Raw genomic sequence first — 22,141 nt, forward strand, 5'->3', positions numbered from 1 at the left:
GTCAAGGGAATGGATCATGTCCCAAACTTCCATCTCAGACAGTGCCTGGCCCAGGGCCAGATCTCCAGGTCGAGGTGCTGGTTCTCCTTGGAGACCGACCCTTCTGGAACTTAGCACAGGGAAGCCTCTGCCAGCCACGTCCCAGTGAGTCATCTTCCATTTTTCTCCTCTCTCAGCCTTTCTCTCTCTCTCTTTTAGCTTCTTCACAGGAGAAGCCTGTGGTTTCCAAAACTCAACTATCAAAATTACCCTGGGCCCGAACGCAGTGGTGCACGCCTATAATCCCAGTGTCTCGTGAGGCTGAGGCAGGAGGATCTTGAGTTCAAAGTCAGTCTCAGCAAAAATGAGGCACTACACAACTCAGTGAGTCCCTGTCTCTAAATAAAATACAAAATAGGTCTGAGGATGTGGCTCAGTGGTTGTATGCCCCTGAGTTCAATCCCAATATCAAAAAAAAAAAAAAAAATCAAAATATTACCTTGGAGAGATTTGTCAACTTGAGCTGTCCAGGCCCAGCACACTACCTATAGTGGGATCTCCAAGGATAGGGCTTAAGCATCCATTTTAAAGGACATCCCTAAGTGATCCATTTTGAGAACTAGTTAGCTTAGCTCCAGAGGTCTGAGTTCTGCTCATCTTCTGACTGATCTGTGCAGACCACCTACCAGCCTGCCCCTCACTTTTTTTCATTAATTGCAAACCATGCCCTGTTAAAATCAAAAAAAGAGTCCTGCTCCACTCATGTCCCCTTGCCTATTTTCTTGCCTTCTTCTTATTTGGGCGGGACGTGTGTGTGTGTGTGTGTGTGTGTGTGTGTGTGTACACGTAGTACTGGGGATTGAATCCAGGGTCACTCTACCGCTGAGCCATATCCCAGCCCCCTTTTTCTTTTTAAATTTGAAATAGGGCCTTGCTAGTTGTAGAGGCTGACCTGAACTTGGATCTTCCTGCCTCAGCCTCCTGAGTCACTGGGATTACAGGCTTGTGCTAGTCATTTTCTTTCCTTTTTGCTCCCTCATCCTACCCCTTCCTCCTGTGCCTGCCCTTCCAGGTGTCTGAGTTTTTCCTGGCACAGACTTGCCATCTCCCCATGGGCCTGAAGCAGCTTCCTGGGCTACTTTCAGCCCACACTGGCACTGGGAGGAAAGGGAACCTATTTCTCAGGAACCCCCACGCCCCTACAAGCTTCTCCTGTCCTGCTGAAAGCCCCCATGAGTCAGAAGCAGCCAGGCCTCAATCCTGCTTCCACTTCCGCCCCTGGCCCTCAGAGTTTTGTGCCCCCGCATTTCTGCCTAAAAGCCTTTTCTCTCTGTGAAGGGCTTTCAGCTGCTTTTCTTAGCAACTCCTCACAGCGGGGTGGGAGGTTTAGCTTCAAGCCAGAGCTACATGGAACTGTGGCAGGCGGAGGATGTGAAAAGGGCCACCACGGGCCTGAGTGCCTGCCAGCCCCAGGGCGGCCTGTACAAGGAACAGCAGCCTGGGTCATCAGGCCTCTCAGGATGGCAGCCACATGGAGGGATTAGCCTGAAGGCACTGCTTGTTCCTGGGGTCCCTAGGGACCTGGAAGATTTGGAGGGCTCAGGGCTGCTACCTATTTCCCAAGGTTTCTTCTGTCCTCTCTGCAGGGGGCTCTCCTTGCCTTGATGCCTTGTCCAGCTCTGGTCTAAGACTGGGCTTGCAGCGTGACCTCTGTGTGTGAGGGGGCACCCTGCCCAATGTGTCCTGGCTCTGTCTTCTGCAAAAAAAAAAACTCGTGCAGGTGACCTGGAGACCTCTTGTTGTCTTCACAGTCAGAGAAAAATCTACAACTTGGTTACTGTGCATCCTTGGTGACTAGAGGCGCCAAGTCTGGGCTGTGGAGGAGCCTCTATCTGGAACCACCTGGGAGAATCACAGCCGTGTGTGTGTGTGTGTGTGTGTGTGTGTGTGTGTGTATGTGTGTGTGTGTGTGTGTTTTCTCATGCACAGAACGTCTTCCGTGTCAGCTCTTTAATTCTGGTCCCTACCCACTAAGCCTTTCCCTTGCTCTGGACTTCTTTCCAACTTCAGTGGCTGTTAATATTTGACCCACAGGGCTGGGGATGTGGCTCAAGCGGTAGCGCGCTCGCCTGGCATGCGTGCGGCCCGGGTTCGATCCTCAGCACCACATACCAACAAAGATGTTGTGTCCGCTAAGAACTAAGAAATAAATATTAAAAATTCTCTCTCTCTCTCTCTCTCTCTCTCTCTCTCTCTCTCTCTCTCTCTCCTCTCTCACTCTCTCTTTAAAAAAAAAAAATATTTGACCCACAGCCAAGAAAAATCTTGGGGTCATCTCCTTGTGTTACAGGTGAAGAACTGAGGCCCAGAGAGATACTGTCCAGTTTAAGGACGTGCATCAAATCACTGGCACAAGTGAGAATACAAACCAGGTCTCCTGGCTGTCAGACCAATATTTCCTCAAGGATTCTGCATTCTCTACCCCATGCCCTGTCAGTCTTTCTGTACTCCTTCCTCCCCTAGGGGGACCTTCAGAGGCTTCTCTAGCTCAGTCGGTCACAGGGTGGATGATATACCTCTCGGCATGGTGTTCTGGAAGAGCCTGGTAATGGAGCCCAGCGTACCCATGATTCCCCAAGAGTGAAGGTAGAGCCCAAGGGAACCTAACCCATTTCCCATTTGCTCTGAGCATCCCACCTCATGATGGTGGAAAAATCCCTTCTCCGGATTCCTCCAAGTAATGGAAGCTTGATGGTCTCATAACCATTAAGAACATCAGGGCTCTTTATGCTCCCGGGGTCAGTTTTATGATACATCATCCCAGAAGCCCCAGGGAGAGCCAGGGCAGCCTCAGACACACCTCAGCCTCTACCCTCCATGGTTGTCAACAGCAGGAAACTTGACTTCTTCAACCAGGCTGCTGGCCTGCTGAACCCTCCACCGGAGCTCATTCTGTGGCAGGGGCTTTAGAGGGGTAACAAATCCAAGTTGAGACTGTGATCTGGGAAGGCATCAGGAAGGTAAGGCCAGTCCTGGCTGCCTTGCCCCACTACCCCAGCATCACCCTTGTTCTGAGGAGCAGCCCTCCCTCTGGGCAGAGAGGGCAGGGCAAGGGAGGCTGGGAATCTTAGGCGGCAGAGATGACTTAATTAAGATGTTCCCTAGGCACAGGGACATCGCCTTGCTAGTGTTCACACCAAAGACAGCCTGCTGTATCGCAGGGGCCAGACAGGGATTCCTTTCTCCATCTCTAAGCAGCAGGAGCTCAGCCTGGTGGCTGAGAGCATCTCACCTCTGTCATCTAGTGCCTAGTACAGAGGCAGCCCGCAGGCATGCTCAGGGAAGGCCCGCTGAACCAACAGGGGTCCTTTATCCCCCAAAAGAAGGGCCAAAGGCATCTCCTTGCTCTCCCCAACAGATAGAAGTTTGTAAGAGTCATGTCAGTGCCATCTTTCTCGGCAAAGGGGCACAGCGCTTGGTACTCAGTTGGCACTCAATGATTACATGTTGGATGAATAGGACTTTCACGGTTCATGCAGAGAAGTGGTCGCGACACCCCTTCGGAATCCCCAGCTCCCTCAGCAGGGCCAGGCAAGCGGCGGGCTCGCAGAGCGCTAGTTCAGGGTTGAGTGCCAGGAGGGGTGGTCCCGAGCGCTGCGCTCCCTCGGCCCCCACCTCCTTACCTGTAGGACACCTGCTTTCGTAGGTGCATCTGGCGGAACCGCTCCTCCATCGGGGGCGCAGCGGCCATGCCCCGGGGGCCCTCGGGCCAGGGCTGCGAGACCTCGGCCTCCTCCCCCCGCCTGCAGCGCCTCCGCACCACCTCCTCCGCCGCCGCCCGGCCGCCGGCGGCCCCGTCCCCGCGCGGCCCTCCGCCGCCCGGGCCCTCGGCCATCCTGCGGCCGCCTCCTCCCCGAGGCTCCCGCGGCCTTGCCGGGTTCCTTGCTAAAGTTCAGAGTCTCGGGTCCGCCTGGGCCGGGGGCGCGGGGCGGGGAGCGAGGGAAGCGCAGGGTCCCGCTCGTCCCCCGCGACGCCGGCGCTCAGACGACAGGAACCGCGCGGCGCTACGCCTGGGAGAGGCCGGCGGGGATCCTCCCGCGCCCCGGGGGGAGTCTTCGGAGGGGGTCGGGGCGCCAAGTCGTGAGCGCCGGGGCGTCCCCCGGACGGCCGGAGCCTGGTGCGAGCGGAGCCGGAGCCCGGCCGGCGAGCGTGCTCCCGCCGCCGCTGCCGCGCACCGGAGTGTCACCTTAGAGACACTCGCACCCCGTGGGGTCTGGAGGGAGGGCGCCGCCCCGCCCAGCCAGCCCGGCTCAGGGCACTGGGGGAGCGAGCCCTGCCTAGCCGGCCGCGGGCACGAACCTCGCCGGGGCGCGAGGCCCGGGTGCAGGGCGCTGCCGGGGCCCACCTCTGCGCCCCCGCCCGCAAGCCGGTACCGGCTGCTCGGCAGCTGCCAATCATCTCCCTGCCCGTCACTCAGCCGCTGTGATGCACCCCCCCCCTCCGTCCCGCGTTTTCCGGCTTCTGCATTCGCTGCGGCGGCGGGCAGGTGGAGGGGGGGGCAGGGGCGTGACACGAGCCAGCTTTAACCCCGTCTGTACCACGGGAGTTTAGAGATCCATTTGGACTTGGGGAAGGGCCAAAAGAAGGGGAGTATACCCAGGGACGCCTCGAATTTGGGGATGGACCGGATTGCAGGTCACCCTTTATCTAGGCCTAGAGCTCTCTGCACCAAGGCTGAAGAGGGACCCAGCTGGAGATGTGTGCAAGGCCATAGCTCCCAAACCTGGAGCCCTCAGCTTGTCCCTGGCTGGGAGTCCTTCAGGCTGAAGATCCAGAGTGTCTCAGAAAGTAGCCTCAGGTTCTTGGGGCAGAAGAAGCTGATGGGGAAGGGGAGAAGCCACTGCCAGAGGGAAGGGCTAGAGGCCTCCTTGGGGTCTATCTTGGTTTGTTCTTCCTTTTTCCTAGGCCAAGTCCCATGGTCCCTCCTTGCCCTGGTCTCCTCTTGTCCTTGAGTGGTTCACCATCTGGGGTGGCACCCTGTCTAACTTCTCAGATCTATCCATGGCCCAGATTCATCTTTCTGAAATCAGCCTTTGACCATAGCATGTATTGTCCCCCCCTGCAATATTTAATGGTTCCCCCTTGCCTGTACTCTAGCCTGGCATTCAAGACCTGCCTTGTGTCTCCTCATCTTGTCATCCATTCGCATCCGTTCTTTTCCTTCCATGCATCTGTGCTTCTTATTGTGGGACCTAACATTAGGTCTGTAAGGCATGGTCCAGGTTGTGCCCTGCATCAGAAATCTGTTCATGGAGTTTATATTCTGATTCTCCTTTAAAGGCCTCTTTTTCTTCCAGAAAGACTCCCTGGGTAGTTCCTGTGGAATGGCTTCCTCCCAGGCCCCAGGCCTCTACCCCACTGACAGAGCTGGGAAGGTGAGAGGCACCAGCCTCATCGAGAAGGAGAATGGGCTGCCCTGAGGTTCCCTGACTCTCCTGTGCCTTTGCTCAGATTGTTCCCTTGCTTGGAGTATGTCCCCTTCTCTGTTCTGCCTGTGGAAAGCCTGTCCATCTTCCACCGCCACCTCCAGAGCCGCCTCCTCCAAGCACCCCTCCCTAATATTCCAGTATAGATCCTGCTGACTTCCTGGGCCCCTCTCTGTTATGCCTGCACACTCTAACAATAGCTGTGTCTCATTTGATCCTCACCGCAGCCCTGGGTGGTAGATATTATCATTTCCTCCATGTTACAGAGGAAGACAAGAAAATGTCATTCAAGAGATTTATTTGTTCAAGATGGCTCAGGCATCGAGTGGTGAGGCCAGGATTTAAAACCAGGTCCTCTGGTATCGAACAAATGCCCTTTTCCACTCTGCCATATTGCTGCCCACACAGTAGCAACCACCGCAGTGTTTGGTGTTTGCTTTCCTCTAATCTGTGAGCTCCCAATGGGCAGGGACCAGGCTGCTGTCTCTCACCTTCTCTTGGTCCAGCAACCTCTATTGGATGAAAAAGATTGAATTAAATTTCTTAGCCACAGAGGATTTTCGCCCTCAAGCCAAGTTTGAAAGATGACCTACTGTGAGGGGTCTGGGTGGGGGCTGGGCACTTGAGAGCACCCACCCAGCTGTCCTTGGGACTGCTCTTCTTGGATTTTTGGCTCCCATTTCCTGGCCCGAGGTAGCCTCCCACACCATGAATTATGGTAGTTCTGGCTGGGTTTGACATTCACTCACCAGCTGCCTAGCTGCTGGGTTTCCAGGTTGGGTTTTTGTTTAGTTCTTTCCCGCAGAGCTCTCCCCACTCAGTCCTTTTTAAAGTGAGACTTCATTCCGCCATGCTCACACCTCCCCACTTAGGACCAGCTGCTGACTGCATTATCTTTTGGCAGTGGCTCTGCCCTCCTCCCAAGAAGAGAGGAAATATGCAGGTCCCCTCCCTTAAACCAGCGTCACCACCTTCTGCAATCTCTTCCAGTTGCAGCCCACGGCTGATCTCCAGCCCATTCATTATCCCTGTGCTCAGAGAATAAGTGCTCATGTCTCCATTCGAGCTTTCATCTACCCTCCTAGCAGCTCTGTGAGGGTGGCGACCATTTTACAGACAGAACACTGAGATTTGGAGAGGTAAGATACTTGCCGAGACCACGCACAAGTGGCAACAGGGACCTCAGAGTCCCTCCCTTAACTGCCACTCCGATGACCAAGCAACTCTGGTGCCTTCATAGCTCAGATCCCAGCCTGTCCCCTTCACCTATGGGAAAGACCCAAAGGGCACCTACATCTGATAGGTGCCCAAATAAGCTGATCACTCCTCTGGGATCCAGAGGTTGTACTGTACATCCCTGCTGCAGGCATGCCCCACCACCTCCCTGCTTTCAGAGCTTTGGTGTCCAGGTATAAAAAAGGATTTGTAATGGCAATCTCTGCGGGGTGACTGGCACTGTAAAAGCCACCGCATGTGATGTGGCAAAGCAGGCTGCAGGACTGACAATAGTATGAGGGGGCTGCAATTCCTTTGCTGGAATGCACTGGGGACCTTACAACCTTAGAGGTTGTAATGCATGCCTGGGGAGGCAGGGTATCAAGGGGTGGCTTTTGAGAGGGCACTAACCCTGCATCCCAACACAAGCTGAGAGGGCTGCCTGGGATGGACTGGCAGAGGGAGGGGATCCCGGATGACCACACGTTGGTGTGGGCTCTCTGGATTAGTTGCTCATGGATCTTGTGCTGTAATATAAAGCTGAAGGGGAGGGAAGTCTAGAGGAGACTGAGAGGGGTGCTGAGGGGAGGGGTGGGGGCAGCATGCACTCTAAAACCAAACAGAACGGGGTTCAGATACCAGCATGAGAGACTTAATATCTGCATGATAGATGCCCTCCCTTTAGGAGGATTTGGGTTCCTACCTGGGATGTGTAAATTCTCCATTCAATGCCTGGAACATGTCAACTAGTCAAAAATAGGAGAGTGACAGATTTCAAGTCCTTTAACCTCAGGCGCCCTGTCTTGTTTGAGTTCCAATGTTAGCACAGTCCAGTGCACCTGAGGGTTACCCAGAAAATATTGTTAAACAAGTGAATGAATTATGAGGGGTCAGACCATCTCCCCCGCCATTCTTCCAAGTGCTCATTTCAAACTGTCCCCTTTCTCCACAACTCGACTCCCGTGTCGTCCCTCCATAATGCCCCACCCCATACATGGAAGTTTTTGAGGACTCCCTGTTTCCTGTCTCCTGACATAATGTATCCACAAAATGTCCCCCCTTCTGCCCAGGCCTCTCCAGTCCAAGTGGACGGATCCAGGGGGCGGGCAGAAAGGTCCATCCTTCTTTCTCCCTCTTTGTGACACCTTCATCATTCTCTCTGTCGGCTCTTTGTCTTCTGGAAATAACCATGGTCAACGCTCTGCCTTCTGAAAAACGGTCCTGAGCTGCCCTCCATCTCGCCCTGAAGCTGCCGCCCTCTATTCCTTGTCGCTGAGTCCCCCTAAGCGGCTTCCCCCCTTCCTTCACTTCTGTGGCTCCTCTTCCCCTGGCTCCTCTCCCTCCTGCCCCAACTCTTCCCTGACACAGCTCCTACCAAAGTCAAGGCCACTCCCCACTATCCCTTCTCTCCTCTTCCCCACCCACTCACATGGCATCTGACAGGGGCCACCCCTCCAGGAAGCCGTCTGCTCCATCACCTCAGTTCCGGCTTCTCGCCTCTTCCCTGCCCTGTCTTCTCAGTCTCCCTCCATCCCTACTGACTCTCATCTGGGCTTTCTGACCTTGCTTCCTTTTATGCAGACCCCAGTCTTTAGCACACCACCTGCATGGTGACCATCTCCTCATTTCCGCCTGGGATCCCCGTCTCCCAAGCCTTAGACTTGAAGGCTGGTGGGGAGTGTCGTACTGCAACTCAAATGCCAGATGTGCTAACTTGTTCTTCCTCCTGTATTCCCTGTCGTGGAACATGTCCTCATCATCCAATCAGTTCTCAGACACCGAAATGTCATCATTCTTGCCCTTTCACCCCACAGCCAATTTGGCGTCAGAACCTGGTAACATTCCTTCTGGTCACCTCTGGAATCATCGAATTTCCCCTTCTCCTTCTCCTCCCTCCCCTTCCTTCTCCTCCTCCTCCTCCTCCTCCTGCTCCTTCTTCCTTCCTAGTACTGGGGAATGTAGCTTAAAAGTTATTAAGCCAGGAGTGGCCTATAATCCCAGTGACTCAGGAGGCTGAGGCATGAGGATGGCAAATTGGAGGGCAGCGTCTGCAACTTAGTGAGATCCCCTCTCAAGATAAACAATAAAGGGCTGAGAGTGTGGCTTAGTGGTGGAGAGCCTCTGGGTTCAGTCCCCAGTAATACACACACACATACACACACACACACACACACACACAAACACAAGTTATTGGTTAATAACTTAATAACTTAATACTAATAGCTCGGGATCCAGAGCCCAGGGTTTAACAGCCTTGCTATGGAAGCCTGTGCTTTTTAGCAGTTAAAATTGTGCTCAGTAGCCGGCAGTGAGGGGCTCCTTCACTGGAGGTGGTCACCCCTAGGCCTTGGGGAGGAAGGCCATGGAAGTCGGGGCTTGAAGGCCAGTCCTGAGGTTCTCACCTAGCTTCTCCTCTGGTGGGTGGCGGCTGTGGGACCATTCTGCCACCATGCCCTTGCTTCTCTGGGATGCCTCCTCAGCATCTCTGCCCTTTGCCTTCCAGCGGCTCTGAGCTATTTTTATTCCTTGAACTTTCCCTGCTCTCCCACCTCCGAGTCTGGCCCGGGCTGTCCTTTCTTTCTAGAGTGCCCCTTTCCTGCCTACTTCCTTCCCTGTTTCCGGTCACCCCCTCCAGGAAGCCTTTGCTGCTCATGTCTGGGTGAGGTGCCTACCTGTGCACCCTCACAGCACCCCTGGCTTGTCCCGTAGCACTCTGTGTCCATATGGCCTCTAACTGTGCACTAATGTTGCTTGGAGCTCACTATGGGCTGGGCCCTGTCTGTCCCAGGCACTGTCTGGAGCTTACCTCGTCGGCCCCACAGCCTCGTGCATGGGTGTTAAGCCCTCCTTTTCCAAGGGAGAAACGGAGGCTCAGGGAATGGCTTGTCGGTCTCCTGTGCAGTGTGACAAGTCACCATCAACGCGACAGCCTACAACTGCACCCTTTGCGATCTCATTTATGCTCAAAGTCCTGGCCCAGCTCACCTGGGTCCTCTGCCCTGGATATGACAAGACTGCAGCCCAGGTGTCACTAGACTATGATTCCACCTGGAGCTTGGGAACCTCTCCTGAGCATGTTCAGGTTGTTGGCAGAATTCAGGACTTTGATGCCTTAGCACTCAGGTCCCGGAAGCTGCCCCTCTTCCCAGTATGGCTGTTTGCCTCATGCCTGCAGGGAGAGCCTTCTCTGTTCAGGAAGGGCCCGGTTCCTCCAGCTTTCACCTGACTAATCCAGGCCCACCGAAGAGCATCTCCCTTTTGATGAACTCAAAATCAGTTAATTTGGAACCTTCATTACATCTGCAGAATCTTTCCACTTTTGCCATAAAGGGCAATCTAATTATTCACACGTCCCTCCATACTCTGATGGAGGCAATTAAACACGTTGTGGACACCAGGGGGCAGGAATCTTTTTCTTTTTTTTTTTTTTTCTGTACTGGTGATGGAACCCAGGGGTGCTTTACCATTGAGTTATATCCCCAGCCATTTTTCTTTTTTCTTTTTCTTTTTCTTGTTAAATGGCCAAGATTGGCTTCCAACTTGCCAACCTCCTGTTTTAGCCTCACAAATCCCTGAGATTCCAGGTGTGTGCCATCACGTGCCCAGGAGCAGGAATCTTTGAGACCATATAGAATTCTGCCTACCACACCGGGCTAGCCCGTGGCGCTTCCAATCTGGTGTTTTTTTTCTTCTTCTTGACATAGCTCTGTTGCCCAGGGTGTTCTTGAACTCCTAGGTGCTCCTCCTGCCCCCCTAGCCTCCGGACTAGCTGGGACTACAGGTGCATATCCCCATACCAGCTCCAGTGGTGCCTTTAATCCAATTGAGGCAGAGGAGCTAAGAGTGGGGAGATCTTAGGAGGATGGAGCTCGGTTCAGCACATAGAGTGCCAAGCACAGTCCTTGGCCCATGCCAGGGGCTTGATACTTAGAGTTGCCAAAGACCAAGATGGTGGCTTGCAGACCCTCCACTTTCAGACTCAGCAACAGCAGGGGCATTGCAGGGAATTCTTTGACTGTTTCATCTGAATTGGTGCCTGTCTGGGAGAAGCAGCCCCATAGAAATGGCTTCTTTCCCCCCACCCCACCTGAATATAAAATGACACACCCCGTCACCCCCATCCCTCCGTCCTGCTCCCCTTTCCCCAGGAAGAAAGGCACAAAGTCCGGAATTGATGCTGCATCTTTTTTTATTTTTTTAATTTTGCCTTCTTCAAGCATGTGCTGAGCTGGTGGGGAGAGCAATTTGGCAATTAAAAAGGCCCAGCGGCTTGGGCAGCGGCGGGGGAGGCCGGGGGAGGGTGGGGGAGTCCCTCTGTCCCCGGCCAGGGAGTAGCAAAGCCCGCACTAACTTCATAAAATATAAAACAAGGGAAGGGACAAGGGAGGAGGGGGATTTGTAAAATACAATATCTTAGGGGACGGGTAATAATAAAAAATAAGGTTCATTATTTACAAACAATTTCTGTTCTTGGTCTCTGTACAGTGGGAGGCGGGGTGGGGCGTCGGGGGGTCTGCGTTTGTAGTGTGTGTGTAGGGGACAGGGAGGCAGGGGACAGGGAGGCAGTGGTCTTGTGGGAGGAGGAGGAGGTGTGGCCCAGTGAGTGGTTTATCTGAGAAGGACGGATGTTTGTGTGAGGAAGAAGTGACAATAGAGTGGTTGGCCCAAGGGGGTGGTCCAAATGTCAGGGGGTGCAGAGAGGCCCCAGCCAAGGCGAGGCCGGAGAGCGCCAGGAGAGGTGGAACCCCTTCTCCTGGGGTGGGCGGGGGTGCGAGCTGGATCCGGGCTGGTGAGCAAGAGAACTCCTCTTCTGGGTGCCAGGGGGTCCGTCCTGTGTCCTGGTTCTGGGGTCGGCCTAGGAGAGTTTGATGGTGGTGTTGGGGCCCAGATCCCTGGAGAGAGGAGAAGCTGTGATCCGTCTGTCCGTCTGTCGGAAGGAAGCCCTCCACCCTCCGCCAGCGGGATCTGGACCAGGGAGGGGTGGGTCCCTGGGAGGGTGCGGCTAAGGTGGACCGAGGGCAGGTGGGTCCTGGAACCGGGAAGGGAAAGGGCCGCCCACCTACCTGTCGTGGAACCACTCCTTTGGGTGGGAGAAGTCGGGGCTGGTGCCGTTGCCGCTGACGTCCCCCGGCCAGGCCTCGCTCAGGTACTTGGTGGTCTCGTGGGTGCTGTCCAGATGGTCGTGCTGCAGGTGGTCCTGGGGCCGCTGCTCCACCGGCCCCCCTGGCTTGATCTCCCAGCCTTCTGGGGGCTCCACGGGCAGCAGGGCGCGGCTCTCCTCCCAGGAGCCGGCCCCCTCATCGTAGAACAGGAGGCTCCGGGAGGGCACTGGGGAGAAAGGGGGGCGTGGAGGAGGTGACCCCAGGTGCCCACTCCCTCCAGTCTGGCCCCATTCATGGCCTAGCCGTTAAGGGCACAAGCTCTGGAATCCTACAGGAGTGGATCTGGATTCCAGCCCTAACACTCCCCGGCTGTGTGACCTCTAGTTAGTCTGAGCTTTGCTTTAATCTTCCTGGGACTCAGTTTGCCCTTATGTAAAATGGGGGTATAAGGACCATTCTCATGTAGATGTGAGGTTTAAATGAGCAAGACAGAGCCCACGATTGAAAGTGCTCAGTGAAACAGTTGAGAAGAAGCTCTTCGTAAGGACAGGGTTCCAGGCTTGGCACTTTTTTTCTTTTGGTGCTGGGAATGGAACCCAGGGGCACTTTTCCACTGAGCTACATCACGATTCTTTTTGTTTTTTTATTTTGAGACAGGGTCTCACTCATTTGCTGAGGCTGGCCTTGAATTTGCAATCTCCTGTCTTGGCCTCCCAAATCTCTGGGATTACAAGCGTGTGCCACTGCACCCACCCGGCAAGGAAGGAGATTTTATTTTAGCTCTGCTTCCCAGAGCAGGTGTTGAGTTCCAGGCCACCAGGTAAATTGTCCGACACTCGTCCTCACTGAAGGCAGGCTGCAAACCCAGATCTGCCCCAGCCCTGACCTAAGAGTCCATGAGAAAGGCGGCCTCTGGGGTTGAGCAACACATGGGTTCCGGGGAACTAGCCTACTCCACACCACCTCCTTCCCCAGATGTGCCCTCTGCCCCGCTGACCCACTGCGCTGACTCTCAGGGGCTCATCCCTCGCTCTTCCCCTCCTGCTCTGGCTTGGTCTAACCCCAGCCCCCAGCGTCCATTCTTTCCTCTCCGCTGGCTTCTCTGGCCGTGGAAAAACAGGCCATGTGTCCCCTGCTGCCCACCCCCCTTAGCAACCATCCTGTTGGCTCCCTCTCAGGCCCACTGACCAGGGAGTGGCTCTCACTCTCCACCCGGCTTCCTCTTCCCCTAACCCTCCCCCGCCGGCTTCCTCCCCTCATGCTCCTTGCAGTATCCCTCCTTCTTGAAACTCACTCCTCCCTGATCTCCCCTCTCTCTGACCTCCCATCTGTTTCCTCTTCCTCCTCTCGTATATGCTCCTGGTACATAATGAAGGAAGCCTGGAAGTTCTTCCACAGGTCTCGCTGAAGTACCCTTTGCCTCTGGAAGCCATACCATCGTTGGCTGCCCAGGCTCTCCCTGCCACTCATGCAGTCTTTCCTCTCCTCACCTGGGTCTTCCGGAAGGGGCTGAGGGTGCTCATGTGGGACACCCCAGCATTAAGATGCACCTCCTCACCGAGGCTGCCCCCAGAGGTGCTCAGCAAGCACACAGTGACAGCTCCCACTTACTGGAGGAAGTGATGGAAGCTTAGAGAGCTGAAGCCACATGCCCGGGGTCACCCAGTGAGCAAGTGGCAGTGGCACCTATAGCTAGACTCTAAAGCTCCATGCTTTTAACCACCCTCACTGTCCCCCACTGGGTGGGCAGTATTCGAGCACCCACGCCTTCGCCACCCCTCCTCTGCCCAGGGTGGACGGTGCTGATGGAGCACGACTCTCCTTCCCGTTGGTCCCGAGTGCTGCCTCAGAACCTTTCTTAACACAAGGCTTCCGGCAACCATTACTGCCTTATTATAAATGGTCCTTGGGCAGAAACTCTGTGCTCTGCTCCCAATTCTACGGCTCACGTTGAACAAATCATAGGCCCTCTTTAGGCCTCCGTTTCCCCATCTGCCAAATGAGGAGCTAGGGGGAGATGGTGCCAGACCCAAACACGGCTCCTCTCTTGTATCTGGCTTGTGCCCAGAAGTTGGGGCGGGTGCCCGGCTCAGGGAGGTACTCACTTTGACTGGCTGTGTAGGCGCTGTCAGTGGCCACAGGGTCCTCCTTCACAGTCTGGGAGCTGGAGGAGAACTCAGGAAGGCAGGGCACGAGGGAGCCCAGCACCAGAACGAAGCACAGGGCCGCCACCTGGGCACCCAGAGAGCAGCCGTCAGGTCTGGGCAGGGGTGGGCAGCAAGGCTGGCCACCCCTAGTGCTTTTCCCCCAAACCAGTTTTCCCACAAAAGCAGCTCCCAGAGCTGACCAACCCCTTGGTGTGGGGTCTCCCGCCCTCTCTGGAGCAGGTGGGGCTGCTCAGGCCACCCCAGGCCATCGCAGGGTGCACTGCTGACAGCACTAGAAAAAGAGTGGGGGGAGGTGGCCACGTGGTTATCAGCACTAAGTGGGAGAAGTCAGGAGAGGAAGAAGGGGTAGTGGAGGTGGGTGGGGTTGGCTGTGCTCCATGGCTCCATCTATGGGGAGGGGGACATATGCCATTAGGAGGAGCTGAGTCAGGACCCCAGCTGACCACTGCCCCCAGGTGTCACGGGTCGGTGTGCTGAGCAGGGCGGCCCAGGCTGCACGTTTCAAGGAGTGGATGGAAGTGGGTGAGCGGAGACGGGGCCATTCTCTGGTGCGCTTTCGGGTTTCTAGGAATTTCCTCTGCCTCTTCACCAACCTTTCCAGAAAGAACCACTTCATACTCCCTGCGCCTCCCTAACACCTTCACTGTGTGGGTTCTGCAGAAGCCACCTCCCCGACAGGCCTGCCCCTGGCGGGGTTCAGTTGGATGTCACCTGCACATCCACGCCACGCTAGAACGGGTCAGGGGAGCTCCTGTGGCACCTGGCTCCGGGGGTTCAGTGAAGCCAGCCAGGGCCTGCTGGGGGCCAGCCCACAGGGCACAAGGCACTTTACCCCGGTGACCATCACCCACAATGCCACGAATTCTTCAAAACTCTGCCCACCCTCCTAGAAAGCCGTCCCAGGGAAGAGTTGTCCTCCCGCTGCCCTGTGCTGGGGAAACACTACCTACCATGAGGCAGGTCCCCGTCTGGGTGGCGGCCATCTTGTAAGGTCTGGAGATCTTGCTGGTGACCAGAGTCTGGAGTTTCTGCAGCTGCTGGAGCAGGGTCCTGAGGAGGGCACAGTGGTCACCAGGCAGGCTCGGGCCTGGCAGCCGTTTCTGCCTCCTGGAGCTCTCCTAGGGGCCAGGGCTGGCTCCAGTCCTGGCTTCTACACCAGGGGCCCATGTCTGTGAAGATGAGGAGGTCACCTCCTGTGTGACTCCTCTGTAGTGTGGCTTGAGCACCTGGGGCCTGCCTTGTGGTGTGGGTCACCCTAAGGAAGCTCAGGGCTACCCTGGGCCACTCTTGGCTAAGGTGGGAGTGGGAGGGTGGCCAGCCTTCTTTTTCTTAGCCTACCACAGCCCCAGACACACCGGCCTTCCCTCCTGCGCACCCCACAGCACTCTGAGCTGATGAGGACGTGTTTGGCACAGTGCCTGGATGAAGGCGGCCGGTACCTGATGGCTATTGTTCATGCTCCTCTTATTGCTTTTTTTTGCTGTTATCACAACATCTGTAACACTTTGTCCTCATTACTATTGTGGGCTCCCACCCAGCTGGAGTCCTCTAGGTACACACAAAGGGTGAACAAATGGTTAATCTTCCTCCCCCCAGTCTGGTGCAGTCCCCAGGGTGAACAGCAGGTGGCGAAATAGCACCAAGGGCCTGTCCCTATTTTGGGTCCAAGGTGGAGAGGTAAGGTTTAGGGTGCCTGCCCCTGCCCGACTGCATGAGATTGGGAGAAGAGGGTGATTCTCCAGGCCAATCAGGGGATTGGCTGGGCCCCCAGGACAAGCTGGGACAGAAGAAGGGAAGGAAGGAGGTAAAAGTCTTGTATTGAGCTCCTACTGTATACCAGGCCATTGTCTGTTATGGTAATTACTCCCACCAAATAATTTAAGATCTCCCTGTGCTTGCAGCAGGGCGCTATGAAGAATTCAGAATAATTAAAATAAAAGAAGAAAAGTCACATGAACCAATCATCCTTAAATGCCAGGCACCATGCTAGGGAGGAGCTGCATTATTTCATAGAATCCTTACATAAATCCTATGAGACAGTGCTTCTGCCTTCCTCCTGGAGACAAGAAACTGAAGCCCAGAGAGATCTCAGAATTTCCCCAGAGTCACAACAATGGCAGAGTGGGGCAAGAACCCAGACCTGTGGCTTCCTGCTGTGTGCCAGGCACTATGGTAGTCTTGGGACACTCATGTTTCTCAGACTCCAGTAAGTATAAGATGCACCCAAAGTTCTTGTTCAAAGGCAGATTTAGGCTCAGCAAGTCTGGGGAGAGTCTGAAATTCTGCTTTTCTTACAAATTCCCAAGCAACGCCCATGTGGCCCGTCCAGGGAAACGGCTTTGAGTAGCAAGGTTCTCCAACTGACTTGGGGCCCAAGAGTAATCACTTCTAACACATTTCTTGAGACTACTGATGGGGCTGGTCTGAGGATCTGCTTGGAAAATTTCTGCTCTACAGGTCTCACTCAGTGGCTCCCCAGCCCCTCCGGTGTCTAGTTATATGTGGGTGAAGAAGCCTGGGAAACAGGAAGGGGCAGGACGTGGGGTCCCAGGTGGCAGGGTCTGTTTTGAGGACTTCACGCCTTATCTCTCCCCTCTACGTCTCCCAGGGCTGCGGAAAGCCAGGCATGGGCTTCAGGGGGCCGCCTGGGTGCAGGTGGCAACACCCACCTGTTGGCATTCTCCAGGGTCTCCACCTTCTTCCACAGTTCGTTGTTCTCTGATGTAAATGTCTCCACCCTGGAGGGACCAAGCAGGCATGGCTCAGGGCAGCTGCAGATTCACTAGTGACCCCAGCCCTGACCACCACCATGCCACTCCGGTGCCGCCTGCCTCTGGCACCCCATGAGGGAGGACTGGGGAGAGCAGGCCAGGCTGGGGAGGGGGCCCCAGCCTACCCCTTCAGGACGCTTACTTCTTTTCTAGACACTCCACGTATTCCTTCTTCTTACGGCGGCTCTCCTGGGCCGAGATCTGGAGGGGGAGGCCCCAAAACAGGGGTTACCAATGCTGCACATCCATTTCCTGGGGGACCCCCAATTTGGGGGCTGACATCACTAGGGGAGCAGAGGCCCTCACCCACCCACTCACCCACTGGGAAGACCTTTAAGTCCCCAGGGTAGGGCCAGAGGATGGCTCAGGCTTTACCTTGTTCTTGATTTTTCTCCGGACCCTCTTCAAGGCCTTCTCCTCCGCTTTGGTGAGGGGGAGTTTCGTGGGGATAGGGTAGCCCTCAGCAATGAGGGTACGCTTCTCCTCTTCTGTCAGGAGCAGTGGTCCTGATGTCCCCTGTAGCTTCTGTAGGGAGAACACGGTGATTAGGAACCAAACGGCCCTGCATCCAAATTCAAGCTCTGCCATGTCCTATCTGTATGCTCACCACTCGGAACCTCAGTTTCCTCATCTGAACAGGAGGTGGCCCTGAGTTAAATCCAGCTGTACGTATCAAGTGCTAAGATGGGGCCAGGAGCCCAGCATGTCAGGCCCTCAGGACACAGTGGGGGAGGCCTTCCTGAATGCCCCCCCAGAATTCATAGAATCCAAGCTCACTTGTGCAAGGCACCGGAAGGACCCCAACAGGCTCCCTCCACACAGTCTCAACTTGGGAATCTCTACACCCAGGGCCTGGCTCCATGTTGTCACCAGACTGTGCTTCTTGGAGGTAGGCTAGGTCGTCCTCTGGAGCCCAGGAATGTCAAATTCTAGTCCTGGCTCTTCAACAGTGTGGGTTTAGGGTGGCCTCTAGGACCCCATCCCTCTACCTCTGCTTCCTATTCACCATGAGGCAGGTTGGAAGGTTCTCCTTCTCTTCTGCCAGGCAGGAACCTCTCTGAACTCTGATGGGGGAGGATCAGACTTGAGGCTCCCCAACCCTCCCCACTGGCCAGGGTGGATGGACTCAGTTCCTGGCCTCCAGGGTCAGCCCACGCCCAGCTCCTTACGTGTGGGGCGGTGAGGAGGGGAGAGGTGGAGATGGCTGTGGAGGAGCGGGCCATGGGCCGGACAGGACTGGAGGGGGGCAAAGAGCGGGGACTCTGGGAGCCATCGCTGTCACTGCCGTGGCTGCTGGGGGGCGTCGGCGGCATCTGAACCAGGTCCTCTGGAAAGAGCAGGGGGAGCCAGGTTAGCAGGGTTGTGCCCAGCTCTGCTCTGACATGCTGAGGTCATCTCAGCAGGGGCTCTCGCCTGCCCTGACACTGAGAGAAGTGGGGTGCTAGGCCCTTGATCTCAGCCGTAAGACCAAGAACCTGGATGCTGGATGAGCCCCTGGGACCTCCTGAAATGCCGCAATCCCAGGCGTGGAGACCTGGCTCACCCTGCAGTGCAGGGCCAGGCCCGGGAGGAGGCACCTGCGGTCCCCAGGGCTTGGCCCAGGCCTGGCTCCTCTGGATTCCCCCTCCTTTAACACTTGTTTGCTCTTCATGGATGCCATGCTGCTCAGAGCACTGGACTTCAGGGTGCCATTTATTTTCTTGACCTTGTGGTACTTAGTCTGCAACACGGTAGATTCTACCTAATTCAGTGTTTGACCTGTAAATAAGCTAGGATTGGGAAGATTCTATTACTCTTTCTTCTAGGTCCCCTCTCCCCATTCTGGTCTGGGGATGAACTCCCAGAGCTCCCTAGGAATGTGCCATGTGTATCCCCCAATGTCACTGCTGGGTGCTGGGTATTTGTCTGTGACCCTGGGAACTCGGTGGTTTACTTGAGGACAGGGACTGTCTTCATTCTCTGCTCTTCCAGTACTGGGACTGGGAGATGCTGCCCAGTGGACTCTTGTTGCATGAATGACGGACGGTTGGCTGGAGGGTGATGGGTGGCTGTGGAGTGGCTTTGGTTAGTGAGCGGGTGAAAGCAGGATCAGCAGGAAGGTGACGGCAGTGGTTAACTGACAGGGAGGGCTGGAAGGAGAGGAGGGGACATGGATGGATGGGGTAGATAAGGTGGGAAGGAGAGGGTATTTAGGTAAAGTGGGGACTCAAGGGGCAGGAGTGGGCTGGAGGAGAAAAGCGTCCCTGGACACACTTACCCGGTGTCACTTTGAGGAACTGGCTTGCCTCCTGGGGCTCGGCTTTGATCACTGGCAGCTGAGTCATCTCTCCTGGGGCCTGAGAAAGAGGCAGGTCCAGTCCATGAGCTGTCCCTGGGGTGGTTCCCACCCTGTGTCCACTGCCATCCCTCCCTCCCTGAGGCTGGTGGTCGCCCCTGCACAGCCCAGGAAGGGGCTGCGCTTGGGGTTCCAGGCACAGACCAGAGGAAACAGGCAGGTTCTCCTGCTTGGAAAAGCCAAGTGACACCTAAGGGAAGCAAGGAGAGCCCCTCAGGGGTTCACACAGGGAACTGATGGGACCAGATTTTCATTTCTATTACAAACTTGTTCCAGAGAGGACTCAGGAACACACGTGGCAGCCCACCTGTGACTACCAGCGCACACACGCCAGCGGGGGTCTCTGTGAGGAAGGCGTGGTGTTAGGTGCTAGATTTGGGGAGCACCTCTCCCCACTGGGTCTGCAGCCAGCAGAAACTGGTCATGATACTGTAGCTCACGAGCACTTTAGGGGGTTCATGCACCCACTGTACAGAGAAAGAAGCTGAGGAAGAAAGAGGGAATGCAATGTGCCCAGAACAGAGTCAGGAGCAGAGCGGGACCCGGGCAGGGCCTCTCCTGGCAGCAGCCAGTGGTCTGGGCCGCCCATTCCAGGGAGGGTCTTGGACTTCCAGCTGAAGGCCCTTATCTACAGATTCAGGGAAGTGGAGGTGGGGTTTGGCGTGAGAGTGTGCTTCATTAATCTCATAGATATCCGCTATTGAAATAGAAACACAGCACATTTTTGTATTTACATTCGGTTTTGCCTTCTTTTTAAAAATCCTGAAACTCTGAGAAAAGGTGGGGCCTGGGCTGACCCCCTCTCTGAGACCCTGGTCTACTGCCTGGTTCCCTGCATGCTCTCAGCTTCCTCCAAGAGTTTGTACCCACTGTAGGATGGTGAAGGAGCAGCCCGAGGGGGAGGCAGAGCCGGGCCTGTGACTTCTGACCCTCAGGCCTGCGGTTCACACTCTGGCCTGTTCAGAGTCCTGGGGTGGGGGCATCTCACTTTGGCACCTCTTCCACAGACCCACCAGCCCTCCCCCTCCCTCAGCCCTCACCATTGTCCCTGGGCTCACCTGGTGGGGGATGGGCAGCCTGGACAGGGGGCTGAGGCCCAGCAGCGGGGTGGTGGCCATGGCGGCAGCAGCGGCCATGGCTGAGGAGGCAGCCAGGGGGTCCACGGGCAGCTCCGGGCTCTGCTCCTGCTTCACCATGATGGAGCACAGCTTGTGTCCCAGCGCCCACGCTCCATGTTCCACATCTGGGGGAGAGGGCAGGATCCAGGCTCAGGCAACTCCCAGAGCAGAGGGCCCAACCCCCTCCTGCCTGCTGGGAGCTGCACAGAGCTGGACTGAGGAGTGATACAGGGGACACCAGAAGGTGGGCAGGAAAAGTGGGGGCCCTTGTGAGGTGAGAGGGCAGGATGGCCCAGGGCCAGAAAAGGCTGAGCATATCTTTGGCAGCTGACAGAATGGGCTTGAGCCAGGGGACCTGGATCCCTCCTGACTGGCTGTGCTGTGGCCTTAGGCAAGTTGCTTACCCTCTCTGAGTTTCAGCTTCCTCTTTAAAAGGGGAAAGGAAGAGGATACACCTCACAGGTAGGTTTTGAGGATTAAATAATATAATGCACATCAAAAACATAACACAGTACCTGATGAGAAAAAAATGATCTGTACATGGAAGCTCGTATTAAAATAATTACTGTTATCCAGCAAACATTTGCTGAGCACTGTGCCAGGTGCGGGGGATCTAGCAAGGGCCTCAAGCAGCTTAGTGTAGCTGGCATACCCAGGGACGTGGAGGCAGGGAGGTCCGCGGGTGGCATGCCCTTGAGACTGGGCCCAGACCAGTGACTTTATCCAAAGGTGATAGGAAGCCTCCGAAGCGTTTCAAACATGCTAGGATTGGTGATGTTAAAAAGGGCTGCTCTGCCCACGTGTGGGGACAGGACTGGCTACAGGCAGATGGAGGCCAGGAGACCCATGGGAAGCTGCTGAAATATATGGCCCAGGCAAGAGAGGAGGAGGGCTGAAGAAAAGCAGTGGCAGTGAGAACGGAGAGGGAAGAACCTACTAGAAACACATCGAGGAGAAAGAATCCACAGATCTAGGGGGAGATACTCAGGTTTCCCGAAGGGCAGAGTCCACCTCCTGCCCATCGAGTGGGTCTTCTGGTCTCACTTGGGCCCTGGGGCTGGTGGCCATCACCCTTTCCCACAGTCCTCCACCCCAAGTCAGCCCTGCTTCTGGTGGCCCCAGAGCCTGGCGGCCAGAGAAGCAGCGTGAGGCAGGGGGATGGGGAGCCACATGCAGGGAAGGGCTGGAGGGGACTCTGGACTTTGTGGCCCACTGTGGGTGGGGAGAGGGGTCAGCAGCTCCTGGAGACCACCTCAGAGGCCAGGCCCCACCCTGCTGGGAGCCTGAGAGCCCCATCTCTAGGCCACAGGCTGCCCCTAGGCTCCAGGAACACCCACAATCTTCCCAAATTACAGGGCCAGGCTGCTGGTCTCCGGGAAGCTGTCCCCGTAAAGGGCCCACAGACAAATTGCTTTAAAAATAGACTTGGGGTGGCCAAGGAGGTGTCGGGCAGGACCAGCAGGGGTGGACGGAGAACCTGTCAAGGGAGGGGGTCCACCCCACACCTCTGCCCTTCCCCAGGCGGGGGCCTGAGACCTCATAGAGGCTCCAAGATGTGCCTAAGGCCAGGGCACAGTGACCAGCTGGGACCTCAGCAACACGAGCCCTAGAGCCACGTAAACCCCTAGAAAGTGCTCCTGCCCTCGTGGGGCATGAGGAGTCAGCTCATGACCTTACTCCTCTTCCCCAGACTCCACAGGGCAGGCACTGCTGTTCTCCCGCTGAGAACATGAATCAGAGGAGACAGTTAAGAAACTCACTCAAGGCCAATGTCCTCCGAAGGCGAAGAGGAGCAAGAACACTTTTCATTGTTTTAGCCACTCGTGGTATTAACAGGACTTTGATAGGTACAGGGAAAATAGCCCTGATTACTAATATATATTATATGCTGAGCCCTGCATGGGTACTTTATGTGCATGTTTTTTAATTTGTCCAGAACTTTCAAGTACATATTATTTTCATTTTAC

General features: G+C 55.7%; 1 protein-coding gene across 3 annotated transcripts in view; it reads right to left on the reverse strand.

The window, feature by feature from the left end:
- Nucleotides 1–11,077: 11,077 nt before the first annotated feature.
- Creb3l1 (cAMP responsive element binding protein 3 like 1) overlaps nt 11,078–22,141 on the reverse strand; it is a 32,444-nt gene continuing 21,380 nt past the window's right edge. Inside the window, exons 3-12 of one of the 3 annotated variants that reach the window (XM_077797622.1) lie at nt 20,115–20,299; nt 18,979–19,057; nt 17,891–18,048; nt 17,097–17,246; nt 16,864–16,922; nt 16,620–16,688; nt 14,901–15,000; nt 13,888–14,014; nt 11,744–12,008; nt 11,078–11,535 (exon numbers count right to left, since the gene is read on the reverse strand). In XM_077797622.1, the coding sequence (XP_077653748.1) occupies nt 11,289–11,535; nt 11,744–12,008; nt 13,888–14,014; nt 14,901–15,000; nt 16,620–16,688; nt 16,864–16,922; nt 17,097–17,246; nt 17,891–18,048; nt 18,979–19,057; nt 20,115–20,299 (1,439 nt within the window). In that variant the 3' untranslated portion in view covers nt 11,078–11,288. Of the gene's footprint in view, nt 11,573–11,743; nt 12,009–13,887; nt 14,015–14,900; nt 15,001–16,619; nt 16,689–16,863; nt 16,923–17,096; nt 17,247–17,890; nt 18,049–18,978; nt 19,058–20,114; nt 20,300–22,141 lie in introns of all 3 variants that reach the window. The other 2 variants (XM_026399172.2, XM_077797623.1) reach the window with 2 other exon arrangements.

The sequence above is a fragment of the Urocitellus parryii genome, chromosome 4, assembly GCF_045843805.1.
Source record: "Urocitellus parryii isolate mUroPar1 chromosome 4, mUroPar1.hap1, whole genome shotgun sequence".
NCBI classification, from domain to species: domain Eukaryota; kingdom Metazoa; phylum Chordata; class Mammalia; order Rodentia; family Sciuridae; genus Urocitellus; species Urocitellus parryii.